The sequence below is a fragment of the Papilio machaon genome, chromosome 4, assembly GCF_912999745.1.
Source record: "Papilio machaon chromosome 4, ilPapMach1.1, whole genome shotgun sequence".
Lineage (NCBI taxonomy): Eukaryota > Metazoa > Arthropoda > Insecta > Lepidoptera > Papilionidae > Papilio > Papilio machaon.
In genome coordinates this window covers 7,304,304-7,330,978 of record NC_059989.1, presented here as the reverse complement: position 1 = coordinate 7,330,978, position 26,675 = coordinate 7,304,304, and the positions used below count along the sequence as shown (strand labels likewise).

The following is a 26,675-nucleotide window of genomic DNA, read 5'->3' as shown; positions in this document are numbered from 1 at the left end:
ATTTGTTAAAATCTCTTACCTTTATTTAATTCTAATGTTTTGTCATCGAGGACGGCTTGAAGTTGTGTTATTCTAGTATTGAGATCGATAACTGTTTGACTATTCTCCTTATTAAGCCTTTCTATGTTCTGTTTCTCAGCTTCTAACTTCGATTCTGCTAATTGCAGTTTTGCTGTTAAAACAGAAACCTGCGTTTCAAATTCTGTGTGAGCGATAGCGATTTTAGTTTTAGCTTCATTTAATGCTTTTTCATATTCTGCTTTGACACGTGTTAGCTCTTCGGACATACTCTTGCCGAGGGAGTCTTTTTCATTTTCTTTTTCTTTGAGTAGGGCATAGGCTTCATCAAGTAATTTTTGCAGTTCTGATGATAAGGCTGAAATTGTTAGAATAATCAAATAATAATAAATCGATTTTAAATTGTTATTCATATCCTTACAGTAAGGATATAAGTTAATACTGACTATGAGCGGCGGAGAGCTCTTCTTTGTGCTGTTCGGCTACAGCGGCGACTTCGATGGTGCGTTGATCTTCAAGCGCTTTCAGCGCTGCAGCTGTGGTGTCGGCTCTAGCAGACTGCAGCGCTACCTCTGCTTCCAGTTCACGAATATGCTTTTCTCTGGCAGCTTTCTCTTGCTATTATTTAAATAAGGTATTAGTTAGTATTAAATTGAATAAATGTTTAATGACTTTGCTTAAAAATTAATTTGATGAAAGTTGTGCAACTTAAACTACACTACTTAAGGTCAGTCCTCGTACTCGTTTCACTTACCTCCATTGCATCCTTATATCTCTGAAAAAATAAACAATTTGTTTTATTTATTTCAGTTAAATTAAAATGTTTTAACATCTTTTAAACACGTATAGAATTGAATCTATACGTTATTCTTTAAAACCTTACATTGTAATCTTCTCGATTAATATTTTCTTCTTCGTTTCGGAACATGAGATCTTCCACCTTCTGCTTTTCGTCCTCCAACATTTTGTTGATCTTGTCCAGTTCAACTTTAAGTTTTGCATTTTCTGTGCTTGCCTGTAACAATGTTTCAATTTATTTAAATTTATTAACGTTCGTAATATTGAATGTTTAATTCAACAAACACACGTTCAGATGTTCGTACCTGAGTTGCTTCTTTTTTAATAAGTTCCAAGGCGGTCTCCGCTCTTTCCGCCTGGAGGGACACTTTGGCGATCTCTGCGCGCTCCAATTCCCGTTCCCGCATTAACCGCTCCAAGTGATGTTGTTTTTCGCGCAATAACTCCTGTTGTTCAACACAAAAAAATTATTCATTGATATAATAAATGTCATTTAGAACATTGTTTTACTAATCCGAGTAAAATTTTTGAGTAATAATTAAGTTACAAGTAATAATTAACAATACTTCAAAATGTTCCACAATTAACCGTCTTATTACACTATACATACATATAAATATTAAAAATACATCAAATTAGACACGATTAAGACACAAAAAATAGGCAAAGGAACCATATATCGTATGTTATGACTTTCCAAAATTATCTTCATTCAGCCACGTTTTTCCATTGTTTACTTTTCCAAACATTTCATCAGTCAGCTAAGATTCGCTCCACACAATGTGATCAGTTGACCGGACGTAAACACTAAAGTCTACAGGTACTTTGTGGACTGAAAATCATGCTACAGTCCGTGAAGTTTACCGAAGACCTTTATTTAATCCATTGCTATTTGGTTCACTTCACTAATTATCTCGCATTTGTGAACGATTTCTTACACGTATTTTTCATTCGTTTGATAATTCTGACAGTTTCAATGTTGACTAAAAATTAAAATCGACTTTTAGGGAGAGAAAAGATATACTGCCATCCCTCTCATTCTTTTTAAAAAAAAGAAAATGAAACAGAGTTGCAATGCAAAAAAGTTCGAATTTACTTAAAGAAAGGACTGATCATTAAAATAAACAAAGAAACAATTAACAATATTAAGACGTTGTACATTGTTTTTTAATTGGCTGTCGATTAGTTGACATCATAAAGCATTATGGTAATGGCAACGTATAAGGCGCAGGCGCATAACTCGCGACATATTCAGTTCCCGCTGACTAAAGCCGTTAATTATATCTATTACTAAAAGTCATACATAATTTATTTTATTACATCTATGATGTAATTTAGTATGAATGAATAATTTATAGTAGGTTTCTCAGATCAAAATGTTCGTTAAAATATATTGCTATCTACATATCTTTTGTCAAAGATAATGACAGCAATTACGATAAGTTTTATTCAGAGATTTTGGTATCAGCTAACAGTGGGTTAGAATGAAAAATTAGCTATTATAGAAAAAACCTGACGAAGTATTCTTCGACATAGAATCTGTATTATTCCGTTATTACATGCGTCTTTCATCATGTATATTTAGAAACCAAGTATGAAACTGTATGGTGTTTAGCACAGGGTTAAAATGACTTAGAACACGCAATTACGTAACCACGGCTGTTTAATAACATCGACAAAGTTAGTTGAATTTAAGAATAATTTATTTAATGTATCAAATAATTTTGATTTATCAAATTACCTACATATATTGTTGTTAGCATTTAATGTTACTATTAATGTTAATAAAATCAATGTTTCATTTTATTAATTAGAGTTTGCTTTAGAGGTCAAATTATGCCGTCAGCATGTCGAGTATCAACTTCGCGTAGGCCAACTGTATACGTCAGTTTTATATTTATGCATCTATGAGTAAATTATTTTATAAAAGAGTGATTGCGTTCTTTATATTTTATGTTAGTCGTATAATTTTATTATTTTATCAACCATTCCTCGAAGTACATTGCTGATAGGACATTTGAGTAAACGAAGTTTGGTTCCTAGTTATCCCGTTGAATGTTGGTGATCCCAATCTGTCATTTAATGTGCCGTGTGGCCATAATATACTTCCAATGAAGTACACCAATGTTGTAGTTGAATTTTCTCTTAGTAGTTATTTAATTGAAAAAAAACAAGGTTGTACATTTTTCAATTGCAAAAAATATACATTTACAATTTTACAGTCCCCTCTTGCGACAAAGCAACCTTACAAAAACTGAGTAATTCGATCTTTGCACGGACTTCTTCGCCAAATCGGATACGAATTAAATTGGATGACACGTCTCGATATTGGATATGTTTGATGTCGTTTTTCTTTTAAATTAAAAGGTAGAATATAGCTATGCTAGTTATATATATCCTACTATATAGTTGATGCTTTGCTAAAAAACGGTCCTTCTTATAGTACGGAATTTTATATTTTTCTCCTATGATGTTTCTTTAAAATAAATATGAACAAAAGTTTAGGTAGTAAAACGATTTGGAGACGCACGTTCTATCTTCATATAATCTTTAAGATCGTACTAAGAGTAGCATAAATCAATTGACTTTACGAAACCTAAAAGATTTGGCACGAACAACGATAATTGTTTATATTTAATATTATCGAGTAATTCCAAGAGATTACAGCATCAAGAGCACGGCAGTAGCGCACGGCGCATTAACGCCCTCCCACATGACCTAGGGTTGTCACCTCTTCGGATTTGATCCGAAATCTCTGGTTTTGCATGGAGCATCGCGCTTCGGGTCAAAGTGAGTTAGTATGATAAGTCACTGGACGAGTTTTCAAGGGTTACCACGTTATTGATCGTCGTTATTTTCACCACTAATTTGGACATAACCTTATTGTAAATTGGCAGCCCTAACATGAGCGGTTACTAATTGCTCACCGTTCCCACCACGCACTGACTAACTCTAAACGCTTCTACTCTAACATTACTGTTTGTTTACTATTACATACAAAAAGGTAAGGTTAATTATTTTTTTCCTAAAACCCCTGTTCTCTGATGACTTGTGACGGTAAGTGTCGAAAACCGGTTTTATTAAGTATGGATTTTCTTCATAACTGGACATAAATTGGTAGAAATGTTTGTGCTATATTTCTACTAAATAAACATCGCGTGAGAAAATCCTATATCGATGAAATTCTATTTATATAGTTTACTAGCTGTCGCTTACGACTCCGTCCGCGCGGAATAAAAAAAAATAATAAGTAGCATATGTGTTCTCCATCTGCGTCGAATTTCATCATGATCCGTTGAGCCGTTCCGGACATACCTGCACGCAAACATCCATCCATCTAAATATTCGGATTTATAATATTAGTAAGATAATCTAAAAGGGGTAAGGTTATGCCTGACCTTGTGATAAATTTCTTGGTGTAGCAAAATTATTTAATTTAACCAATGAAATATAGTTTTCTGCATTTGTTTAGGACGGTGTATTTGATTATAAACTCACTTCTTACTAATATTATAAATGCGATTGTTTAGATGAGTGGATTGATGTTTGTTTGAAGGTATCACCGGAATAGCTCAACGGATCTTGATGAAATTTGGCACAGGTGTAGAACATAGTCTGGAAGAACACAGTCTACTTATAAAGTTTGTTTTTTTAAATTCCATGTGGATGGTGTCGCGGGCAAAAGCTAGAAATCTATTTAATTTTAAACTCTCCATAGAAGTGAAGGAAAATAGTTGTATTTTTTACTTATACTTCCTACGTACATTTGTATAGAAAACTTGACATCATCGTAGTCTCATTAAATTCGAAATTGACGCATATGCCATAGATGCAAAGTAACTTGAGAGCTACTGCTCTCAAGTTACTTTGCATGGTCTATTAACATTTGTGAAACAAGTTGAAAATGCACCTTTCAACGTATTCAAGTATGCTACATCAACCTTTGGTATGTGCAACTTAAGATCAGTGTATTTGCAGCAGTTTTGCTATCATGCAATATTCCTTTACCCATAGCATATAAAAGCATAAATATAATCCATATAAGAATAACCAAAATGATCATTATGTACAGGAGACAATTTTAACGATTTCTTTATTCCTTTTTAATTTAAATTTTTGGGTTTAAATGGGACTATTGTAATAAGTCACAAAGCTGTTTAGTTTGATTTTCATAGGTAAACAGTTAACATACTTCGTGTAGTCAAATGTCAAAGCACCAAACACCAGAACAAACATGCAATCTCACAAGCATCGAAGTATTATTGCAATAAAACCACTGCAGTTAGTTTTACGTAAATGTACTTTATTATGCGGAAAAATATTGGGATAGAATAATAAGACACGACACTTCAGACATAGTTTTATTAAACCTTAATATTAATGCAAACCTTCGAAATTATTCATACATAGTAAATATGCAAGCTTTATAAAAACTCCTAAGAACTATATAGACATTATAAATGCTACATTTGATTTGATTACATGCAAAAATATTAATTAAGTTTTAAAATACCGATTTCATTGAAAGTTAAACAGTTTATAAATACCTACGTTATATTTGAGAAATATTTTTTTATTGACGTGTCTACACAATTCTTAGGTCTACATCTATGTTACTATAAAATATCAAACTAAGTCGTCGTGAAAGACGTTATTCATAAGATATAAGGAATGCTTAGTTATACGAGTTCTTAACTAAATGAATATCATCAATTCTTACAGGCACTGGTTTTTATTTTAATAAATTAAATATTTTTTTCCATTGCGACAAAATAAATGTAGCAAAATTAAACAAGATATTTTGTATAAATTATGCGAAAGACTTCCAAATCAAATAATATCACAGTTTTTTTTGCCTTTGACAAATGCTAAAATAGAGTTTGTATCACATAAATCACAACATGACGCTTAGATTTTGTAAACAGAATCTGGTTTATTGTGGAACATGATTTTTTGTACTTTACTGTGCATTATTAAGTTTATATAATTAACAAATAAGTAATAATAAATCCTGGAATATAAAACTATTATTTATTGTTAATCCTTAAAAGCAAAATTTCAAGTGAAAACAAAACCACTTGGAAAAACATTACATTTTTGTTAAAAAAAAAATATACAACAACATTCAAAAGTTACAATATAGAATTTCCCAACAATTACAGTGCGGTAGCCGGGATAGGTCACCACGCATGCGCTTTAAATCAAAAGAAATAAAATATACTTTGCAACCTTGCTATAAACCTATAAAGTTTTATTTTTTAAATTTATTTTTAATTCAACATACAATATGTAAAATTAAAAATAAATAAAAAAATAAATTATACCTTTAGCAAGAATTGCAAAATGTCTTTTGATATGAAGCCCATGTGTGATTTTCACCTAAAGTATCGAGCCTACATTAATGATTTATAGATGTCGTAAAGTTCCGTCATATGGGTAAGAAAGACGTAGGAATATGGTGTTCTTTCAACATCTAACAGCAAGAATAGTTTCGTGATATACGAAAAACAACCATATGTCATACAAATTTAACATATTGAGATAGGATTCGAGGTTCTGGACAAAAATAATTGACACATGATTAAGGAAGAAGTGGCGACTGAAATGAAAGAGGATCACTATGGAGGAGCAAAACCTGGATCCCACAAGGGTGGGATTAGAAAAGGGAGACGATAGACGATATACAACGTAACGATACGAGATCTAATGTATACCATAAAGGTGGGCACGATATTCCCGGCTTACCGCGCCGCGATCGTGGGATACTGTACCTGCAACGCGTTCTTGGCGCTGACGGGCGTGGACGAGGCTCGCGGACCGACTCGCTGCCGTGCCGTTAGTGACAGTGCGAACGCGCAAACAAACATGGGGAGAACAGAACAAAACAACACGCGTTAACGCACTCAATTCCCACTGCAGCTATACTACTTAGCAAAGCTGGAATGCCTGTACACATAATGCTATAAGATTTTTTTTGTTTACTCGCTGTGGCTCTACAGCTTTAGAATTATAATTCCAGGTGCTTTTAATTGTTTTTGTTATCAATGTTGCCTGGAGTCTGGACAATTTGTTTAAAAGTATATCGCTACGCTTAACCCCTATTGGAAACTCATTTTGTCTTATTGCCCAAGTCCGGAGTAGGCCAAGTAATCTTATGGCTTTCTGTGTACGGGAAATAATTAAAAAAACACACACAATTTAAATTTCGATTAATATCTATGAAATAAAATAAAACCAAAATATAATTATAAATCAGTGGTGAAATGAATAACCGGGTATACATGCGGAAGTACATAAGAAATAAATGAACAGTTGTTTTTTTAAGAAAACAACTCTTAGCAAAAAAATAAAATAATGGTCTTATCATAGTGGCAAAAATAATTCTAAGTACTTTGAGATGTAGTAATTCCATACCAAAACTCAATATTATAAACGTAATAAAAAAATAATCTTTGGCAACAAATCAGTATCAACTTTTAATTCATGCCGAGGTGAAGTTATCGAACTAAGTATACAAATTGAAGTAAAATTAAAAAAGACACAGTCACAAAAATACGCAATATGTGTCTAATATGAGATCTTAAAAATAATATCACAGTTTAAATCATAATGAACTTCTACGATATGACTACGACAGTCTCTTTATAATTCAGTGCGGGATCAATTGTAAAGTGAGCGTGGCTGTGGGGGGGGGGGGATGACTTTGACATGAATAACTAGATACGAGCGAAATAAAATTCGAATTAGTACAATGAATTATAAAATAATTGTTAGTAACAAATAAAATTAAGACAAGGGCCAAACCAAGGGGTGCCAACTACAAACAAAATAAAACCGATGCTCATGCAGACGGTAAGCACACCTACTGCACTTACCATATCTCCTGCTTCTCTTTATTTTGTACCAATGAATATACTGTGAGCGCTTTAATTCGAGGAAAATAATAAGGACGGACATATTCAGAGGCGCCGCGCACCCCTGAATATGTTTCGGAACCATCAGTTATCACGTGAAGGAACTATCGCATTCATATGTATACAACATTCGGGTAGGTGAACTGGAAGGGCGAGACGCAGGAGAAATGGTAGGTCTTGCCGAAGCCGGAGAAGTGAGTGCGCGGCGGCGGCAGAGCGACAAACAAGTCGGCGGCGTCCCCGCGGCTGGCCCTCGTCACCGCAGCCGGCCGGCCCCACACGCGCACCACCTCCCCGCCCGAGCTTCCCGCGCTCGCCACGCTCGACCCGCTCGAGTCGCTGCGTCGCGACCGCTCGAAACTGAGCACGCTCTCCGAGCAGCGCCACGACTTCGGCAGAGTCTCGCTAGACCATCGCCTCGCCCTCAGCTCGTTGCGCTTCGGCTCCGAGCGGAACACGAGGTCGTAGTAGACGCGAGGCTGCGGCAGAGCGATCACGGCGCAGCGATCGCGCTCCACGCGCTTCACTAGCAACGTCTTGTCGTGTAGGCGAGGTGGCCTGAGCGGCTTGGGTGAGGTGGGGGGCTCGGCCGACCGGGCGCGAGGCTAGCCTACCTGAGCGCCGAGCGATGTCACGCCGAGCCTCACCCCCACGCGCGACGACGCCACCGAGGTGCCGAGCGAGGTGAGCGACTCCCGCGAGTTGGAGCGCCGCAGCGGCGTGCCGCGCCCGTTGCTGTGGATAGCGCACGCGCCCGGTTTCCTATTCGATGGCGACTTCGATACTTTCGAAATCGGCGCGAAAAGGCCGAAACGCGGCGCACACTCGAAGTACCTGAAAATATTGTATCAATTACAAGTTAACGTTTAGTGTGAACCATTACTGTAGACGATAAAATCGTTGGATAGTAGAAAAAAATGAATGTCAATAAACTCTTTTGAAATATTCATCAGAATCCACCTTTATTTTCTTGTAAACAAACCTCTTCCCGTCAACGGAACCATCGTTCTTTCCGAGAGGGTCATCGAGTTCGACTCCGCCCCAAACGCCTGTCGCAAATTCAGTAACGCCGACGTAACGCAAAATCCCGGCTTTACTGCCGCGACTACTGGATACTATAACGCGGTCGCCAAGTCGAAGTTCTCCATTCGCCGTTGTTGAAATCGAAGCATCTAAAAAATGCACGTACAATAATTACCCAGAAAATGTTAACAGATTGTATAAAGAAATATCGCAGTAGAGTATCTTACTCATCTTGCTGCTAACGATGCTGCGGATACTTCCATTAGGGGAGAGCGTGCGCCTGGGCCTCGCGGCGCCTGAAGGTGGTCGTTCGAACACGCTGCCAGCATCTGAGACCGGGGAAGAGTCGTGGTGGCTCACCAGCGGCGCTCGGGTCAGTCGCGTTAACCGAGAGAATACTCCCCGCTTTTCCGGACATTGGAAATATCTCACTCCCGCAACAGATCCGTCGTTTTTGCCTAAAAATTTGTAATGCGTCAAACAGATACATACAATTATTGAACTTTTAAGAAATGGTAACATTACTGTGGCTGGTGGCTTACCGATTGGGTCATCAAGGACGATACCGGCCCAATCTCCAGGCGCGAATTGTGTTTCACCAATGTATGCAATTTGGCCAGGCTTAGTGCCGCCTACCCAAACCCTTTCTCCAATTATGAAGCTATCTGTGTCCTCTGTTAACACGACGCTGTGGTCTGAAATTATATATAAAATTATAATTCCTTATTCATGTATTTTTGCGCCCAATCCTAGGGATTTCATCATTTTGTTTAATTAAGAATCTCTATAGAAAGTGACAGGCACTAAAGAGTTTATAACATGACTAAATATGGATATCCTCTTTGCATTCCTTATTCATCGCGCATATTTTACTACGTGCACACGTTTTGAATACCGTTGTATGCAACTGCAAGGCCCATTAAACGGCCATTTACATTCTGACTTACAGACCTGACGATTTGCTTTAAAACTACAAGACTTTCGCTATGGAAACTATCCCAAACAAACTGCATTTGACTTCTACCTGATGAAATATTTTATAAATACCATGCTCATAACCAAATCCAAACCACAATACCACAGGTACTTAACGACTACTGCTTACATCCATTGACACGGCAGCGTCCAAAGCGCATGTGTAGGCGATCTACGAGCGTGAGCGACGTACGATTATGATAATAGTGATTTATGCAGGTATTCAAATCATTTCCACGTGAACGTTTTTTGGCCTTGGTGATCGGGCGTGGAATGTGATTTGAAAAGAGCGTAGTGATGTGAGCACGTACCTGAGGACCTGCGCAGTCCTGCCTCGCTGAGGCGGCGGGGATGCTTCTCCCAGAGCGCGTCCATCGAAGTGCCACTGAAGGAGCTGCTAGCGGCTACGTACACAAGTGACACACACAAACATTAGCCACTACTAACCAGCTCACACCATGCTACCTGATACCGACAGGCTGATACAAACAAATTAAAACCAACATTTTCGAACAAATATTCTTGAATTAGTGTTATTTTTGTCAATTATATCATTCATGTTATTAATACAAATGTTTTTATAAAATCGGGTACCAAGCTGTTACACAAAAAAGTCTGTCGAAATATCAAAACAATGCCATGCCGTTCATTATAGAGATATTATTTATCAAACGGCTGTAGGTGTTACCACTTTATACATTTGTCAAACATCCTCAAGACATTTTTTGTCAACTATAAAGATCATGCATTATTTGACTTTGAATTTAAAAGTTAACGTATTATTTTACTGTATGTCAATAAAATATTTTTCATAACTTTTATTTTTTTCTTACTTTATTATTATATCAATGCAATATTTCTCAAAAAATTATTTTTAGATTAACTGTGGCTGGTTAGGAATGCCGTTTTTAGGTCCCGTCACCTTACTACGTTACAATATCCAGTGCGAATGAATGTAGCATGCCTTCACCTATTTGTATCACAAATGACAATACACAAACTTTAACCTTTTCGTGAACTGTGTGACATTAATTATCTTATAGTGTCCTTTAAGTTTTGTGTTGATGTCGCTTGTGATGGCAACTTACAAATGTAGCTACTAGATATAAGCATGATGGACTTACTGGATGCCTTTCTAAACATGCGATGCCTATCGGGTAGACTGCTCGACACCTCGTCTTCTTCGGCCTCGATCAGATCTGCATTTCAGATCCGCGACGTGCAGAAGCGTGACATAATTTTGAAAATGTGTGTTTTAGATACAAATATGTACAGAAAAAAGCTATGATATGAAAACTAACTTTGGAACATAATAAGGTGAAATTGAAAAATGATAGCAAGACCGTGCTGGCATGCTTTTAAAATCGTAATTTATCCATCCTCATTTTTATTACAACAAAAATGAAACTTACCTGATAAATGTTTTCTTGAATAGTCGTCGCTGGATTTTCTCGGAGTGTCCGTTGAGCTGACGTCTACGACAACAGAAAAATGAAAACACGTAAAGCGATAACTAAAAAAACATGCCGACATAACATCTTGGAAGTACAGTAAAGAAGGCACAAATTTACATACAAAGAGCAAATTGAATAGAATGGAATAACACATTACACCATAGAAAATGTAGATTAAATATGGAAAGCATTGGAAATGTTTAGAAATTTGATGTTGAAGGTTCAAGTTCAATATCATCGAAATATATAATCGATTCGATGTTTAGTTTTGGTAAAGTTAATAAGGCACTAATGCAGCATATAACCATAGAAAATGTTTTGTAATGTGTTTGTGGAATAACTCACAAATGCTCTACGGTGGGTGAAACGAAACGAGAGACCGGGCAGTTCTATGTCGTGTCCGTCACTGATCGAATGTGAGCCGATTAATCATCACAACTGCGCACTGGACTGGCCTTGCCGCGTGCGTGGGCTCGCGATTCATAACTCTTATGTAAAACTGAGGCTCATCGCGGTCCCTACGACGCCTACATGTCTGACTTCGACAAACTATTGAATTGATTACTTAGTACTAATATTGCATACTGTCAGAAACAGTATGCAATATTAGTCCAAATGTTGCAAACTTATTTTTTGTACTGTTAAGAAACGTATCGTATCATGAAGTCAAGAGAACATTTTAATGTATGCTCCATTGACAAGGACGTGATCATTGTGTTAACATTATGTTTTACTCCAACACTAATTGCACATACATAAACCCATGTATATTTTCTTTGACTTTATGTAGTATTTTAATTGATTTCCTATGCAATTATTTAACTAAAGGTACCGCGAAAATACAATTTTGTCAAAAATGGACATAATACATTAGAATGACTAAGGGCAAGTTTATATGGTAATAAACTCATAGACGTTAAGAATATTTTTTTCTGCATAAGCAATTATCCTTAAGACGTCAATTTTAATTGAGATACTTTGCATAACAAGTAGAATTTTTCACGTTTGTCTGCAAATTGACATTTACATTGTTATGTTAAGAGACCTCGTGTTTCAACTGATGTAACTCATAGTATGTATGCAAAGTAACTTGGATGCTTTACAAAAGATATTGATTTTGGACGAGGAATTTTCTGTAAGCATGGTATTAGTTTAAAAAATGTTATTGAAGAACTGTTACGTACGAGTATTTGTTCGAGGACGCTTTTGTTTTATTTTACTTCCCATGTGGCAAAAATGTGGCAAAGCTGTTAACTGTATTATCTGACATGAATGGCCCGGTTTGACCATGAAAGTACCCGGCATGATGGAACATTGGTAGCACAGTAGTAGTAGACGAAAGCATTTCGTAAGATTATTAAGTGCCTTTTCTATTATCATCTTTTCTACTTCTACTTCCATGCTTCTAGAAGGAAATGCAAAGCTAAACAAAGCATCATTTTATTTTATCGAAAAATTCCCGAACCATTTGCTTTAAATTTTAACACAAGTATATGATAAAATGTAATATGTCTATATTTACGCTTATGTATGCTTCACTTAACTTCGATGATGTAATAGGTAATCAAGTACGAATATTATTTGTCGAATTCATTATCGAATGAATGTTCGAGTAGGTACACAACGCAAACGAAAACATGTTAAACGATCGCGGTCAAGTTCAAGCGTACATGGATTATGTTTGCAGATAGTTCTAGAAATTTACTATTGGGAACAATACTTTACCTACATCTATGTTTTAGTGGTATATCTTCGTGTCTAAAACGACAAAAACGTCAAAATTACATACTTTGATATGCCTCCTCGGTTTAGAGTAATTCGTCAATTGAGGGCAATTACTCGGCTCGTTTCCCGTGCGAGCGGGTCCTCTGCGATCGATGCAGCCGGCCTCTATTGCAGGAGGCGCAATTTTCTACGGCAATTATACAATTCATCCGCAATACGGAGAGACAAATTTTCATCTTTAACTAACGTTGCGTGTAATCGTTGAATTGAACTTAATTTTTTATTATAATTAAATTTTAAATTTTTTATTAAATTATAGTTTTCACTATATGAGGTAATATAGATGAAGTATAAAGTTACTAACTTAACTAATTACGTAGTGAGTAAATAAAAACATATTAAAGTAAATATAAATATTCCGATATATATAAAAAAAATCACAGAACACAAGTCTAGCGTAACCTTTGAGGAAGAAAAGATCACGGGTCACGAAGAAGTGGTACAGGAAAAGTGTGTAGGCGATCTAGTTCTATAACCATCTGACTTTGAGCGAAAATACTAGGTGTGACCGAGTTGGCCGTTGCATCACTACCGCAATCCTAACCGAATGTACGCCCTAGGGCGGGCCGCGTAAGATCGATATCCAAGAGTACAAACACCATAGTGCGGACCACTTATCGATACATTTTAAAAATGTCATGAAATAATGGTATCAACACGATAAATTGATTGTGTATAATTCTCGGTAAACAAAATGATTCATAAAGGTATGTATGGAAACAGCCTTCTTAAAAGACAAATACAGCATTCTGAGTAAACATTGTGGCGTAATACAATATTAGCAATTTGTATATTAAATGCGTCACAATTGGCTAATTTAGGACATTGCACTTGTAGCAGAATAAACTACAATTTATGTAAACTATTGTGACATTGTATGTTGGAAGACCAATTGAAATGAGCTTTCAGTACTAGTATCTCGTAAATATTCGTGGTTTCAAAGTGCATTGATACCAAAGTTAATTTACTATAACTATGGTTATCTTTATTCAAAGAGTACCAGCACTATCTCTGGTCTAGTGTTTATTTATTGTATTATAGTTTGTAGGATTCAAGTTGTAAACTATTAAACTAAAATGGTAATTATAAGTATTTCAATTAAATGATATGTATTTTAAATTACCGGTACTTTTTATAATTAACTAGCTTTTACCCGCGCATAATTAAAAAATAGAAAACGGCGTAAAAATTATCCTATGTCCGTTTCCTGGTTCTAAGCTACCTGTCCACCAATTTTCAGTCAAATCGATTCAGCCGTTCTTGAGTTATAAATAGTGTAACTAACACGACTTTCTTTTATATATATAGATGTAAATCATAACATTAGATATACAATGTCATTTAACAGAGGACTTTAAAAACGAAAGGTTTATTTTCCTTAATAATTATATTGCGGTTATCGTATCCTAAACTTTAATTAACAGTAGTGTCCCTAAATGGCATCCAAGCTTAAGCAATAGATTAGGCAAGTGACACACGTCGCGCCTCATACGATAATGCTTCATAATTAGCCGCGGCGGACACGCTATGCATACTAAATGACAATCATTGACACCTTATTGCATTAAATAGGCGAAAATTGCATTGTGCATGGCCAGTACTTACTACGATGCAGTTGTAATTTATTACTAAAAAACGACTTTTTTTAGCGACTTATTTCTGCCGTCTTTTTTTGTTTTAAATCATTTTTACTAAATCTAAACAATGACATATATTATTTAGAAGTGAAAAGCTATAAATGATGAAAAGTTAAGAGACTCGTTTATTCCTTATAAACTGCAACTATTATAGGACGACGCAATTCTAGTCAATTTGACCATTACATTTGTCAACAACCAATTATTGTGATCCGAATAAGGTCTGACGAGAGTTGTTGCGGACGAGATTAGGCATCATATTCCACCAAGTTTATATTTTTTCACTGCATGATGTAAAGACGGAATCATGTAAGCCGATCTCATCATTTATACACAAGGTTTATCATAATACGAGATCACAAATTATAGGTGCCAGGAAGAAGGTGATATTAGATGGAATAAATCATTTCTTCCCACGCAACATCACGTTGCATTCTTATCGTTTACGATCATATCTAATGGTTAGGGAATATCATGAAAGTGAATTAGTATTTTGCTTCTTCAGTAACAATTCTTACGGATTAGTACCAAATTTCACACAACTTAATTCGTTTTCAAATAATATAATTGTGTTAAATCTATCGGTGGAATATGGAAAGGATAAGGCACAAGTAACGGTACAAAGGTCGTTTTTGTTTCTCACGCGCTCAATTGTAATCGAAAGGGAACAAAACGCAACCGCTCTAAACTACGCTAGTTCTGCAAATGTTAAGTTCACATGAACTATTCTAACTCACTTACTATCACTAATAAGGAATGTCGAGCTATAAAATAACTGTCCAGATAATACTGGTAACATTAAAACATTCATAACTAATGTAATACTTGAGCGCCTGATGTTTTAATGTCTTTACTATGTCGTATTAATTTAATTAAAATTGTAGTTTATTCTTAAGTTTTTTTTTTCTACAAACGCGTATAAAATATGTGTATTCTTAGAGAGCAACTAGATTCAAGAAGTACAGCTTGACCTCAGCTTAATTTGCGAGAACCTGGAACAGTAGGTCAAGCTGTGAGCAAATATAATTCTGAGACAAGAAGTTATATGATATTAATAATTTAAAAGGTACAAACAAGAAGTATTTGAAATGATAACTTTCGTCACATACACAATTCCATTTCATAAAAAATCTAAAGTTGCACTTTATTAAAAAGTTAAAAATAATTTGACTACTTGAGCATAGAATTGTACTATAGGCGATAATTATCGCAACTTCTTACGTCATAAAACAAGTCACATTATCTTCCAATCCCGATAAAGCGACAAAGATGTGACAAAGCAATTTCCGGCGTGTTCTTTAACAATCTCCTTATCTGATGTTAGCAAAGACGATGAGTCAGTGTTTACTGTTGCACCATACTCGATGACAGGCTGGGCACGTACTTGTAAAGGAGCAGAACAACTGTATACACAGGTCGCAAGTAACGATGTGAGATCAACCAGATTTCTACTGCGTCTATAATATTTAACATAAGGAAACGTTTCCAATGTATTTAACAACTCGTGAGTTACTTGGCTATCGGAAAACAGACTTTATTTAGAATCTTTTAATGACATGAGAGTTGAAATGCAATAAATTGGACAAGTAAAAATACATACGGATAGTTAAGTACCTAGGAGTTCTATTTCAAATTTATTCCAAAAGTAACAGTGATTTCATTTTCCCCCTTCAAGGCACATGACAATAAGTTTGACGGAATATAATTGAATAATTAATATTGGAAATTAGTATTTATTGATTTTAAGGTCAGTAATTTAAGCATTAAATTTTAATATATTCAACTATTTAAACACAAACGCGTGTTGGTAAGCAATTCGTCTTCACCAACAAATAGTCACCTTGAACTTGCGAGTGCGTCTCCATGCGAGACTGACGTAAGTGCCTTGTAAACACAGCAATTTACACCACACCGGCAAAACACGAACGCCTCCACCTTCGCGACAAACTCTAACTTATGCTAAAGCTAATATCGATTAAATATACACATAACATACAACTTATAATTCTTTACTCAAACTGGTTTCACAGGTTTTTGACTGTTTGTTTTATTTTTTGATTTGACTCGACTTTGAAGGTGAATCGAGGATTTTGAATGTTTCTGAATCTTCGATAATATTCGATTAAATTAAGGCAACTTAATTACGATATTTATTGCATGATTATTATTATAAGGTAGGAGGATAAAAATGAAAAACGATTTTACAAAACATTAGTATTAAAACCTTTTTGGATAAATGGACATTTTTAGTGCAAAACTTTAATAACTAAAAACGAATGTATGACAAATGTATATGTTGGTGTAAAACAAAGATAAGATAAACTTAAGTCATATAAATACTAGATTGTTATAACAAGAGAGCTTATCATCACTAACAGCACATCACAAATAAAATTAATAATATTTAAGAGCGAGTAGTCTAATAGAAACAACTTTTCTACGCATTTCCATTTACGTAGTGTCAACGTTCGAATAATAGAAATGACAAAATCTCAAAAAGGCTATTGACTGAATATGATTATCGTAACATTTTCTACTTTATTATAACTGTCAAATCGTAAATACTTCATACATTTTATAACACTATATTTGGAAAGGTGCTTTATGAGACCGCTATTGTTAAAAAAAACTTATAATACCCAAAACTTAAGTTAATAGGTACATTTCAAATAAAATCAATTACCTTCCCATTCTTTCCAAATGCATTCAATTCGTATCCGTATCATTATTATAAGCTAATGTGAGATCTTTTATTTTTGTCTGTTTCAAAAGGGCATGGAAACAGATAACCAAACAGTTTCAATTAGGAAATCCAAGCTCTCAAATGTTACATTAAAATTGTCTACGTATCGATCGTTAATGTATCTATTAAACAACCAAGCTTCGCCGGCAAGGCTCACACCGCATATTATATGCACGAATGGACATAATTACATGATAATAGGTTATGTCACGTATTTAATCACGCGAACATCCGTGTATAAAATAGACAACCGCAACTGCACTATGGGCGGGTTAAAGGGAATATTCAATAAAGTCTAGTCTAGACAAGACGGCGCCCCGGAGCCAGAGGCTATAAATAAACCATGTCTTCGACCTATGATATAACAGAGCTGGCTGTATTGACAAATGAAGACAGTATACTTGGCCGCTTTCCAGGTTGGTACGGCAAGTTTTAAGTAAGAATACGGTGGAAAGAATAATCTCTTTACTTGTGAGTAACGAAACGTAACATGCACGAGTACTCAGTTAATGTTAATATTTTTGACAATCTTGAGGATATTAAAAAATCTAAGAGATAAAATACCATCATGGTTTTTCGAGCTAACTTAGTGTTATAAATTGTTATAAGCTGGAATATTTTTATAGAATGTCTGAATAATGCAGAAGCATCGACCACATCGGTACAGCATTCCATCAATTTAAAACCAAGGCAATATATTAACGATTTATAAAGCATGTGTTATCTACGCAGTAGACAAGTCCTGACTAAGAGTGTTTGCTCGCAATAAAAAAAAAAAACAAAAGAACGTTTATTTAAGTTTTTATAGTTACCTTGAAAACTTTAGTAATAGCTGGGTTTTACACAAAAAGTACGTTTCTGTTAATGTTGAGCCATTTTATCATTTGAATCATAGACTACTAGTTCTAGCACTAATATTATATGTCGCTATAGAAATCGATGTAGTTTGTGTCGAAAACATTATAAAAGACATTTTAGAGTTTGAAGTACCTATAGCTATAGAAAATTTAAACAAGAAATAAACTATTGAATAAGAGCCGAGCCGCATTAAACGATATTTACAAGTAGCGCATTGAGATTTCGGAAAATGCACGAAAATGTTACAAAAAAAAAAATCTTATAACTACATTTACTTAAAAAATATTCCATGCAATTCACAAGTATTGCAAATTAAATAAAAAAGGGTATTGCTGCAAAAAAGGTATTAAATACTCGATAACGAGTAAACCTGTCCAGTGGCGCCAATCTTGAAAGGCGATTACGAGCTAATGCACAAAAAAACGAAGACATGTACGGTCAAAACAACGTTAACCAACTAATATCTTATGAGAAATGTGTGAGCTTGTAAAATATCTTATCTAGCAGTGAATAAAGATAAAGTATACTTAGCGAGTAAGTCAAAGATTACTATCATGTTTAGTTGGATTACGGAGACAACTATGATGACATGTTATCGGGCACGAGCGGGTATCAACACGAGAGGATTGTTTCCAGAGTATACTATGGTTAAAATTGGCAACATCTTCAGCAAAATACTATTCATAAAAGTAAATTGTATGTGGGGACAAACTGACTACATTAAATATACTGATTTATAAACAGCTTAATTTTAAGACAGATAAATATAGTGAATTTCTATAGCTAGTATCCTGAATAGTAGATTATTAATAACTTAGTCAGCATTTACACTAAGTATAAACGTTATGCGCGGTCATGCGGGCTAGTCCCTGTCAAAGCGTCTCGGGTGTTCGTCACAAAAAACGTATGTAAATGGAGACTGATGATTGATCGTCGAGGCATATTTGGCTCGGTCCGTTACGCTCGACGAACTCTGTCACTACCACATATGAAATCGAAACCAGATCCCAAGGTGTATTGACTGATTCACAAAGTACACAAAAAAAAACCAAATAAACACTCTTGATTTTAATTGACAAAGGGAATCGGATACTGATTTGTATGATTTTTATGATTGCTCCATATCGAATTAAAACGTAAGAACTTATGTTTACATGACTTCGCAATTCTTCTTAATCAAAAGCGATTACATAACAGAATGAATTACCATAATAATGATTGATTTAACGCGACGTATACCCCGTTGATGGCTATCTCTCCGTAAATGCATAATGACAGGCAATTGATATGGCAGAGGCGATGCGGGCATGCATCACGCAAGGCGCACGTAAGTCCCCAACACCTGTTCTGCAGTCGTGACACGGTTGACCGACAACAATGCCGAATCGTGTAATTGAGCAATTCCTAACCAAGTACCACATCTCCGATAAGGATAAGGGGACAGGAAACTGCAAGTTAAGTCGTTTTTAACATACGATGGTGTCATAAGCGACGATACTTCACGTATGTGGATGTAACGTGTCGTCCTCATGACATTTAGGATCAGAGGACGTATTTTTTTTACTTCAAACTTTGATAACTTAGGTAACTAACCTAACCTCAAAAATTATTGTTAATAATTTCCACCCACAAAACATATTACAAGTGGTACAGCCGTGAGAGTATATGCTAAATCGGTATTAACCCTGGCGAGTGGTGACCTTGTGTTGGCTGTTAGTGATTTTATCGCTGCGTACCGCTCTGAAGGACGACTGGGCAACATTGAATCAGAGTATGCCTGTTAACTAAACTAGACCGATCTATACATTGTACTTAAACGAGCATTAATTTATCATAAGCTGACGAAATTATAAGCGATAAAATATTTATAAAACGTAGATGGTCATTAGTAACAATAGTAACGATTTTCTTGGGTAACAACAATCATCATCATCTTCAGCTCACTATACGTCTCCACTGAGGGGCTCGGAGCCTACCCCAAGTTAAGGGTGACTAGGCCATTGTCAACAACACTGGTCCAGTGCGGGTTGGTTGACTTCACACATATCTTTGAATTTCTTCGCAGGTATGTTCAGGTTGCATCACGATGTTATCCTTCACCGTAAAAACGTCGGATACAAGTCAATTAACCCCTGAGCCACATACACTCAATGGACATTAGTATTAAATAAATGAAGTAATCGTTGTTGCGGTCAATAATTCGTAAGAATCAAGTTAGTTTGTAAAATTGTTGTCGTGTCTCCTTTGTTTCACATATTAATTAACATACCAACCGGTTTTTTAAAGATAAGGGGTGTCGGTAAGAATACCGAATTACATTATCAAACTGGTTTTTTTTGTAATTTAATGCATTTCCTTTATTTGAAGATGTGAAATAGGTACCTACATAGAGATTAAAACATACAATTGTTATTTCAATGAAAATAACAATCAGTGCTTTGAATGAAGGTGACAAGAATGATTGTAATCTATTAACATTAGGCGTGACATTAGCTTGGCTTTCCAAGAAAGGATAAATTGGTACTGCAAAAATCGACTTCCATTTTAGTAATTTGAATAACATATTGAATTAAAATTTGAAGGCAGGAGAAACTTTAATTCCTTCATGCCTTTAATGAATAACATGAGAATTTCCTAAATAATAAAAAAGACATTTACTTTGGTATTTCAATACGTTTCGTTTTGAGGTTATAAATGTGTAGTTGGAGATTGTTTTACGATTCTGTCCAGCGTTATATCGATGATTTAAACAAGGTCGAGCGGTTGTTGTCACCACTAACTATGTTGTGGCTTATCCCCGCAGAGACATACAACACTGGCCAAGTATAAGGCGCCACGAAGAGGTCACGGTCGTCACGAGTCTATAACGTCTAGAAAAACGATAACTTATTCATTACTTAGATGAAATATGTACATTTTTGAAGATTATTTCCTCAATTATTTTTAATTTTATTAGTATAAGACAAAAATCATAATATTTTTAAGTCTTATCGTCATATAATCCTTGGACATTTTCGATAGATTGCTTATTTAAAAAATACTATATATTTTTTTTGTTTCACGTACTGTACGGTAAAACACTATGGCTAGTATTTAAATAGAAAGTATAAAGGCAAATTGATATATGTTTTCTTACACACAAGAAAGGCATTCATAGTAGAAGAGCAAACATTTTAGGAGTTCAAGAATACTAGAAAGGATGAGAGACCTTTAAAAACGTACAGGAGTACACAAAGTGTACTTGTTTCAAGTGGACGAGCACAATCTGTCACGTCGGTCTAGTCCAAATTAACATAACAAGCTTCTTGAGTTATTTTCAACGCAGTATTTCACACAATGTGTGAATATTTATTGTCAAGTAACAATGTGTTAACGATGTTAAAGTAATATTTTGCATCATCATTTTATCATCAATGTACAAAAGTTTTTCTTATAAGAACGCCTCATTTGTCACAAATGGTCATCGATCATCCGAGGATACGTTTAATACCGCCCTTTGTTTTTAGCTTGTTGACAATCTGCTCCATCCAACTGCCAGTGACTTTCATATCATGAGTTTTTGTCTCCTTTTTAATTTTTATATTCGTAAATTACTAAAGCTCTTTGTTAAAGATCATAGTTAATCAAAAGACCTATTAACATAATATACACATTTGCATAATATACATTTTAGTTATGCTCCTTATAAAAAAAAATCTGCAGTAGTTATTAAATATTAAAGATTGTCGGGGATTATAAAACGGTGGAATTGGCTGCAATGCGCTCTTGGTTTATGAAAATTTAAACAATCAGGGAGTTCGTTTCAAATGTAAAACGGGTGCTTTGCAAACCATGGCACCGTGAACAAGGCAAAGTTTTGGGGCGGATCCGCGGGGGATAGGGGTCGGAACGGCGCACATAACAATACATTTCTGTTCATAAATAACAGACTTTCTGAAACGTAAATTACAAGTTCATAATTCAGTACTAAAATATAAACTGCTGTATGTAAATATAAACTGTACTACGAATTCTATACGCACAGATTTATCCTTATTTATATAACATCACTAATATGATTAATGATATATCAACACAACAAAACACAACTTTTCGCCCGCGACTCTATCCGCGCGGAGTTAATATAAAAATTAATTAGTGGCCTATGTTCTTCCAGATCCCTTTATCCATCTAAACTTTCACATCTATATTATTAGTAAGACATCATGAGAAACATATCTATGAAACTATCCTCACATTTAAATGTAAAAACATTTTCTTATTTAAATGAGATATCTTTTACGAGGCTCGTTTGTTTGTAAAGGATAAATCTAGGCGGAGAAAGCTTCTAGACGGCCATAAACGCATTTCAAAATGGTAAATGACCGCATTGAGACAAGACATATTACTGTACAAATTTCTTTAGTCACGTCGTTTACACGGTTATTTAGAATCAACTTATTTCTAACAAAAATTCTTATAAAGACGACAAGAACTAACATATCAAATTACGAGAAGAAGGATTTGTTGCATTATTTATAAATCGCAATATTTATAGTTTTAAAACAATAAAAATGCAACTATTGGTTTTCTATCACTCTAACTCTTTCCTTCACACAAAAAACACAAAAATTTTCAATGAGTGTTAATACTTTGTTATAACATTATAAATGTAATAAATAATCTAGCATTGTCGGTGATTCTAAAGCGTGGGGTTTCCCTTATAGAGTTTCTAAGTCCATATTTATGAACATAATTTTTAATGTATATACATAGACAAATGGCCGGTGCAATATTGTCATTAGACTATTCTAGATAAATATTATGTAAGAGCGAGACAGTGTACACATAATTTATGATCTAATGCGGCGCGAGTCACGATGTGGAGCAAGAATCTGAATCTACACTGCTAGTTTTACACGAGGGCACAACAATGAGATAGAGCAGAATAGAGATCAGTACTTCTATCATTCAAACGTACAGCACTGTCTGTCTCAATGTGCGCGTTCAAAACAATATTGCAATGTCTAGTTCTCTGCTTCACTGTTCCGATCTACTCTACACAGCCTTGTTTTACTATAGGTTAAGTGAATGTTGACTATTGTCATGGTTGAATTGTAATGGCCGGGGCACAAATAAATTACTATAACTAGTAAAGAAGCATCGCCTTCGTGAAATATCAACACGTTTCGTGAATTCATTAGACAACATTTTTTCACTGTACAAGATTGGAGTGATGATATTATACTTTTCTATAAAAAAATCCGCAGTGGTAACGCACGGTATATTTCCATCATTATTTTCCTTATTATTACTTAAAATATTGCGGGTCTTGAATACTTTATAAAACAAACACGTGTAATAGAATAAATAACTAGAGGATTACAAAAATATAAGAAGTTTACATTAATTAGCCAAAGAGCCAATGAGATGGTTTCTTTTTCTAATTGGATGAAAAAAATCACTGCAGCACTACGTAGTTAATGTGACGCACACAAAGTTCCTTTAGCGCCCGATGAGGTACTCATAGATCTATATGATTGCTTGCTTATAATATGCTGTAGTAATTGTACGTGAATTTAATTAAATCAGACAAACATTCATGATGTTACAAACAAAAACGTATACCGATGAATTATCTCGTGAACAAAAGTATTTTATTCAATTCGGCAACTTTATATGTCGCATGAAAAAGTGTATTTTTGCGAGAGATATCCCTCATTGGCTACTTTTAATTTTGTGTCCAAGAATTGAACCGTCCAGTTATCAGTCATTGCTTTAATGAAGTACCATCGAAAAGAGCCGCCCTTTTTGAAAAAAAAAAGTAAAACCACAGCACTATTATTTACTTAAGTAGGAAAGTATTGTGTGATTAATACTATTTTTGGAATAAATAATAATGGAAAAATACTTATGGTTTTTTATAAACTAAGATTAATATGCAAAATTCGTATAAGGAAATTACCATATTGCATTCGAATTAAACTTAAGATAAAAAACACTAGTATAATATATACTTTAATATATTGGTAAATAAAATTCAATTCATGAATTGTTAAGTAATACTTAAGTAAGAGACAGCGAAGTGGAAAACGTGAGATAACACTTACCCGAAAAGCTAATTTTCGTTTCGACCGGCATTTTGTTTTCACACCTTTTTAAATTAATATTAAGACAAAAGCTTTTTCTTTTTTTGAATACAAAGCTTTTGTGATTTTAAATACAACAAAATAATACTAGCCGGTACAATGTTATTTCTAGACAGATCAATACGCGTGTCTCGCTCGCTGGCTCAATGTGCACTGGCGAGTCGAGCTTGCCTACGCCCCGCACCCGCCCTTACGCGCCTCTACGTCTGTTTTTGTTTTGCCCCAGCTAAAGGGGCGGATTTCGGTAAACAGTACACCAACCACGCATGGTCGCAGAATCGAAATTAACATAATAATAAAAATATGTCTGTTTAAATTCCAAGGATCGTCTGTGAATATAAAATATTTCGCGAAACGTTGACAGATCACATTTAATTTGGTTTGGTAACTCCGAGATGTTACATTGATATAAGTCAAATATTTGAATTACAAATAGAGGTTTAACATTAAAAGTATACAATTTCAAAAGTGCACGTTATTTTAATACGTGAATTTCAAGGTCATATTAAAGGTACACTGGACATCGAGACGAAACGATTGATATATTAATCATAACAACATAATATGACCTACTATACTATCAGGCGTACTAATAATAAACGACTGATAAAACTTGGACTCGAGATATCAACGCATTCCAGTAAATTTCACTTATGACTGATAGCCATTGAACAGCTTACGTAGAACATGTCATTATAGTAGGAGTTGTGTGGTCCGACCTAATTATTGAGCTTTTCTAATTGCCAGTTATTAATTACTTGTTATGAGTATAATTAAATGTATACCAAGGGTTTCCATTGCTAAAACACATGCAGTGTACAGTAACAGTAAGGTGTAGTTATAAAATACAATAGTCATTCATCAGTTACATGTTTTCAAGTCGTGGAAGTTCACTCCATGGAGTTTAGTTTCTATCCCGTCTAAAATCTAACTCACGTAACGACCAAACCTTATACTGGCCAAAAATTAAACTACATATGTGATTAATTATACGCCTTTACATTTTTAATAGTAAAAAGATAGACAAGCTGATTGCCTATAATCGATTTGAGAACGCCACAAGGGACAAGAGAATATGCAAATTACGATAGGTGTGTAGGAAATTACGCCAAAATGGCGAGTCCGAGGATTGCGCGCACTTTGAAATACTGTAGATAGGATCTGGAATTTCACCAACGATAAACACAGTAGAAATTCTGAAATTAGAAGGATTCCAAAAATACCTTGGGCACAAATTTTACAGTCTAACATAATAAAAATTCGCTCAACGGTTTATAAGGTTTTCCATTAATGACGATCTGCGCTTTAGAACAAATAGTTTAAATTCATAACAAAACTCCCCAGAGGTAATAATCAATAGATGTCCCATTACTCGAGTTATGAGCATATTGGAAGAAAGGAGATTCTATTTTAAGATGAATGTTAACCATTCGTCTTTCTGTTTAAAAGTTAAGCTTCCATACTTTTTAGGCGAAGCGACATTTAACAGATAAGCTAATATCATGCTTCTAAAGTGATATATTGCGGGTCTTAACTATTTCGTCACGGAACTAGTTTTTCACCTAAAAATGGATATTCAAGTTATGTTGGGTATGTGTTGCAATTCCAACGGCAAGTGCGGCTTTGGCACGCGATTTCTAACGGGTCAACGAAAGCGAACGGCGGAGAGGTCGAGCATTCCAGATGATTCGTATTACCGCATCCGTTTCTAATAATGTTACTTTTATTACACTATATCTTCGGTGTAATCGTAGCTTATAGATTATGTTTCTCGTATAAACTCTTCATTGGAAACTGTCTTTTGTTGATTTCAGACTAAATACCTGTACACAAGGCACACGTTAGGTTTTACCTGTAGGTTATGCTTGTAAGGTCACCATTATGTAACCAAACGTGTGTGGCCTGCATTATGTTGCTCAAAGGTTCCAAATCTAAACTAATACGCGGCTAACTTGAAAGGGTTCAAATTAAGTTTATCTGCAATTCTAATGCAAAACGCTGATTTACCAATTAAAGAGATATCTTTAATCAATAAATATTCAGTCTCATTCAAAGTTGTATTCAAATATTTAGTCTGAAACTTATCTTAAATTTGAATATCAAAAACAAATTATACATGCGAAGGACTAACTTTAAAATACTAAATGTTAGTCTTACGACTTTGGATATAGTAAATACTATGCAATAACCACTTTTTTATTACACAGCTTGACTGCACAACTTGCAAATAACGTCTATTAATAATACCTGGCAGTTAATAATTCAATTAGCGTAAGTACGTCAGTTGCCTAATACTGCGTCGTAGATACGAGAGACAGATGGATGCATTAGCAATGATTAAT

General features: G+C 34.9%; 1 protein-coding gene across 16 annotated transcripts in view; it reads right to left on the bottom strand.

Moving 5' to 3' along the window:
• LOC106720297 (CAP-Gly domain-containing linker protein 2) overlaps positions 1–26,675 on the bottom strand; it is a 45,527-nt gene that overhangs the window by 4,587 nt on the left and 14,265 nt on the right. For 4 of the 16 annotated variants that reach the window (XM_045686898.1, XM_045686899.1, XM_045686900.1 and 1 more), the window contains exons 3-15: positions 11,141–11,203; positions 10,853–10,927; positions 10,040–10,132; positions 9,296–9,448; positions 8,981–9,211; positions 8,713–8,902; positions 8,345–8,564; positions 6,588–6,641; positions 1,122–1,262; positions 902–1,033; positions 773–793; positions 465–636; positions 20–376 (exon numbers count right to left, since the gene is read on the bottom strand). In XM_045686898.1, the coding sequence (XP_045542854.1) occupies positions 20–376; positions 465–636; positions 773–793; positions 902–1,033; positions 1,122–1,262; positions 6,588–6,641; positions 8,345–8,564; positions 8,713–8,902; positions 8,981–9,211; positions 9,296–9,448; positions 10,040–10,132; positions 10,853–10,927; positions 11,141–11,203 (1,902 nt within the window). Of the gene's footprint in view, positions 1–19; positions 377–464; positions 637–772; positions 794–901; positions 1,034–1,121; positions 1,263–6,587; positions 6,642–8,344; positions 8,565–8,712; positions 8,903–8,980; positions 9,212–9,295; positions 9,449–10,039; positions 10,133–10,852; positions 10,928–11,140; positions 11,204–11,527; positions 11,750–24,294; positions 24,505–26,675 lie in introns of those variants that run through there. The other 12 variants (XM_045686907.1, XM_045686910.1, XM_045686909.1 and 9 more) reach the window with 12 other exon arrangements.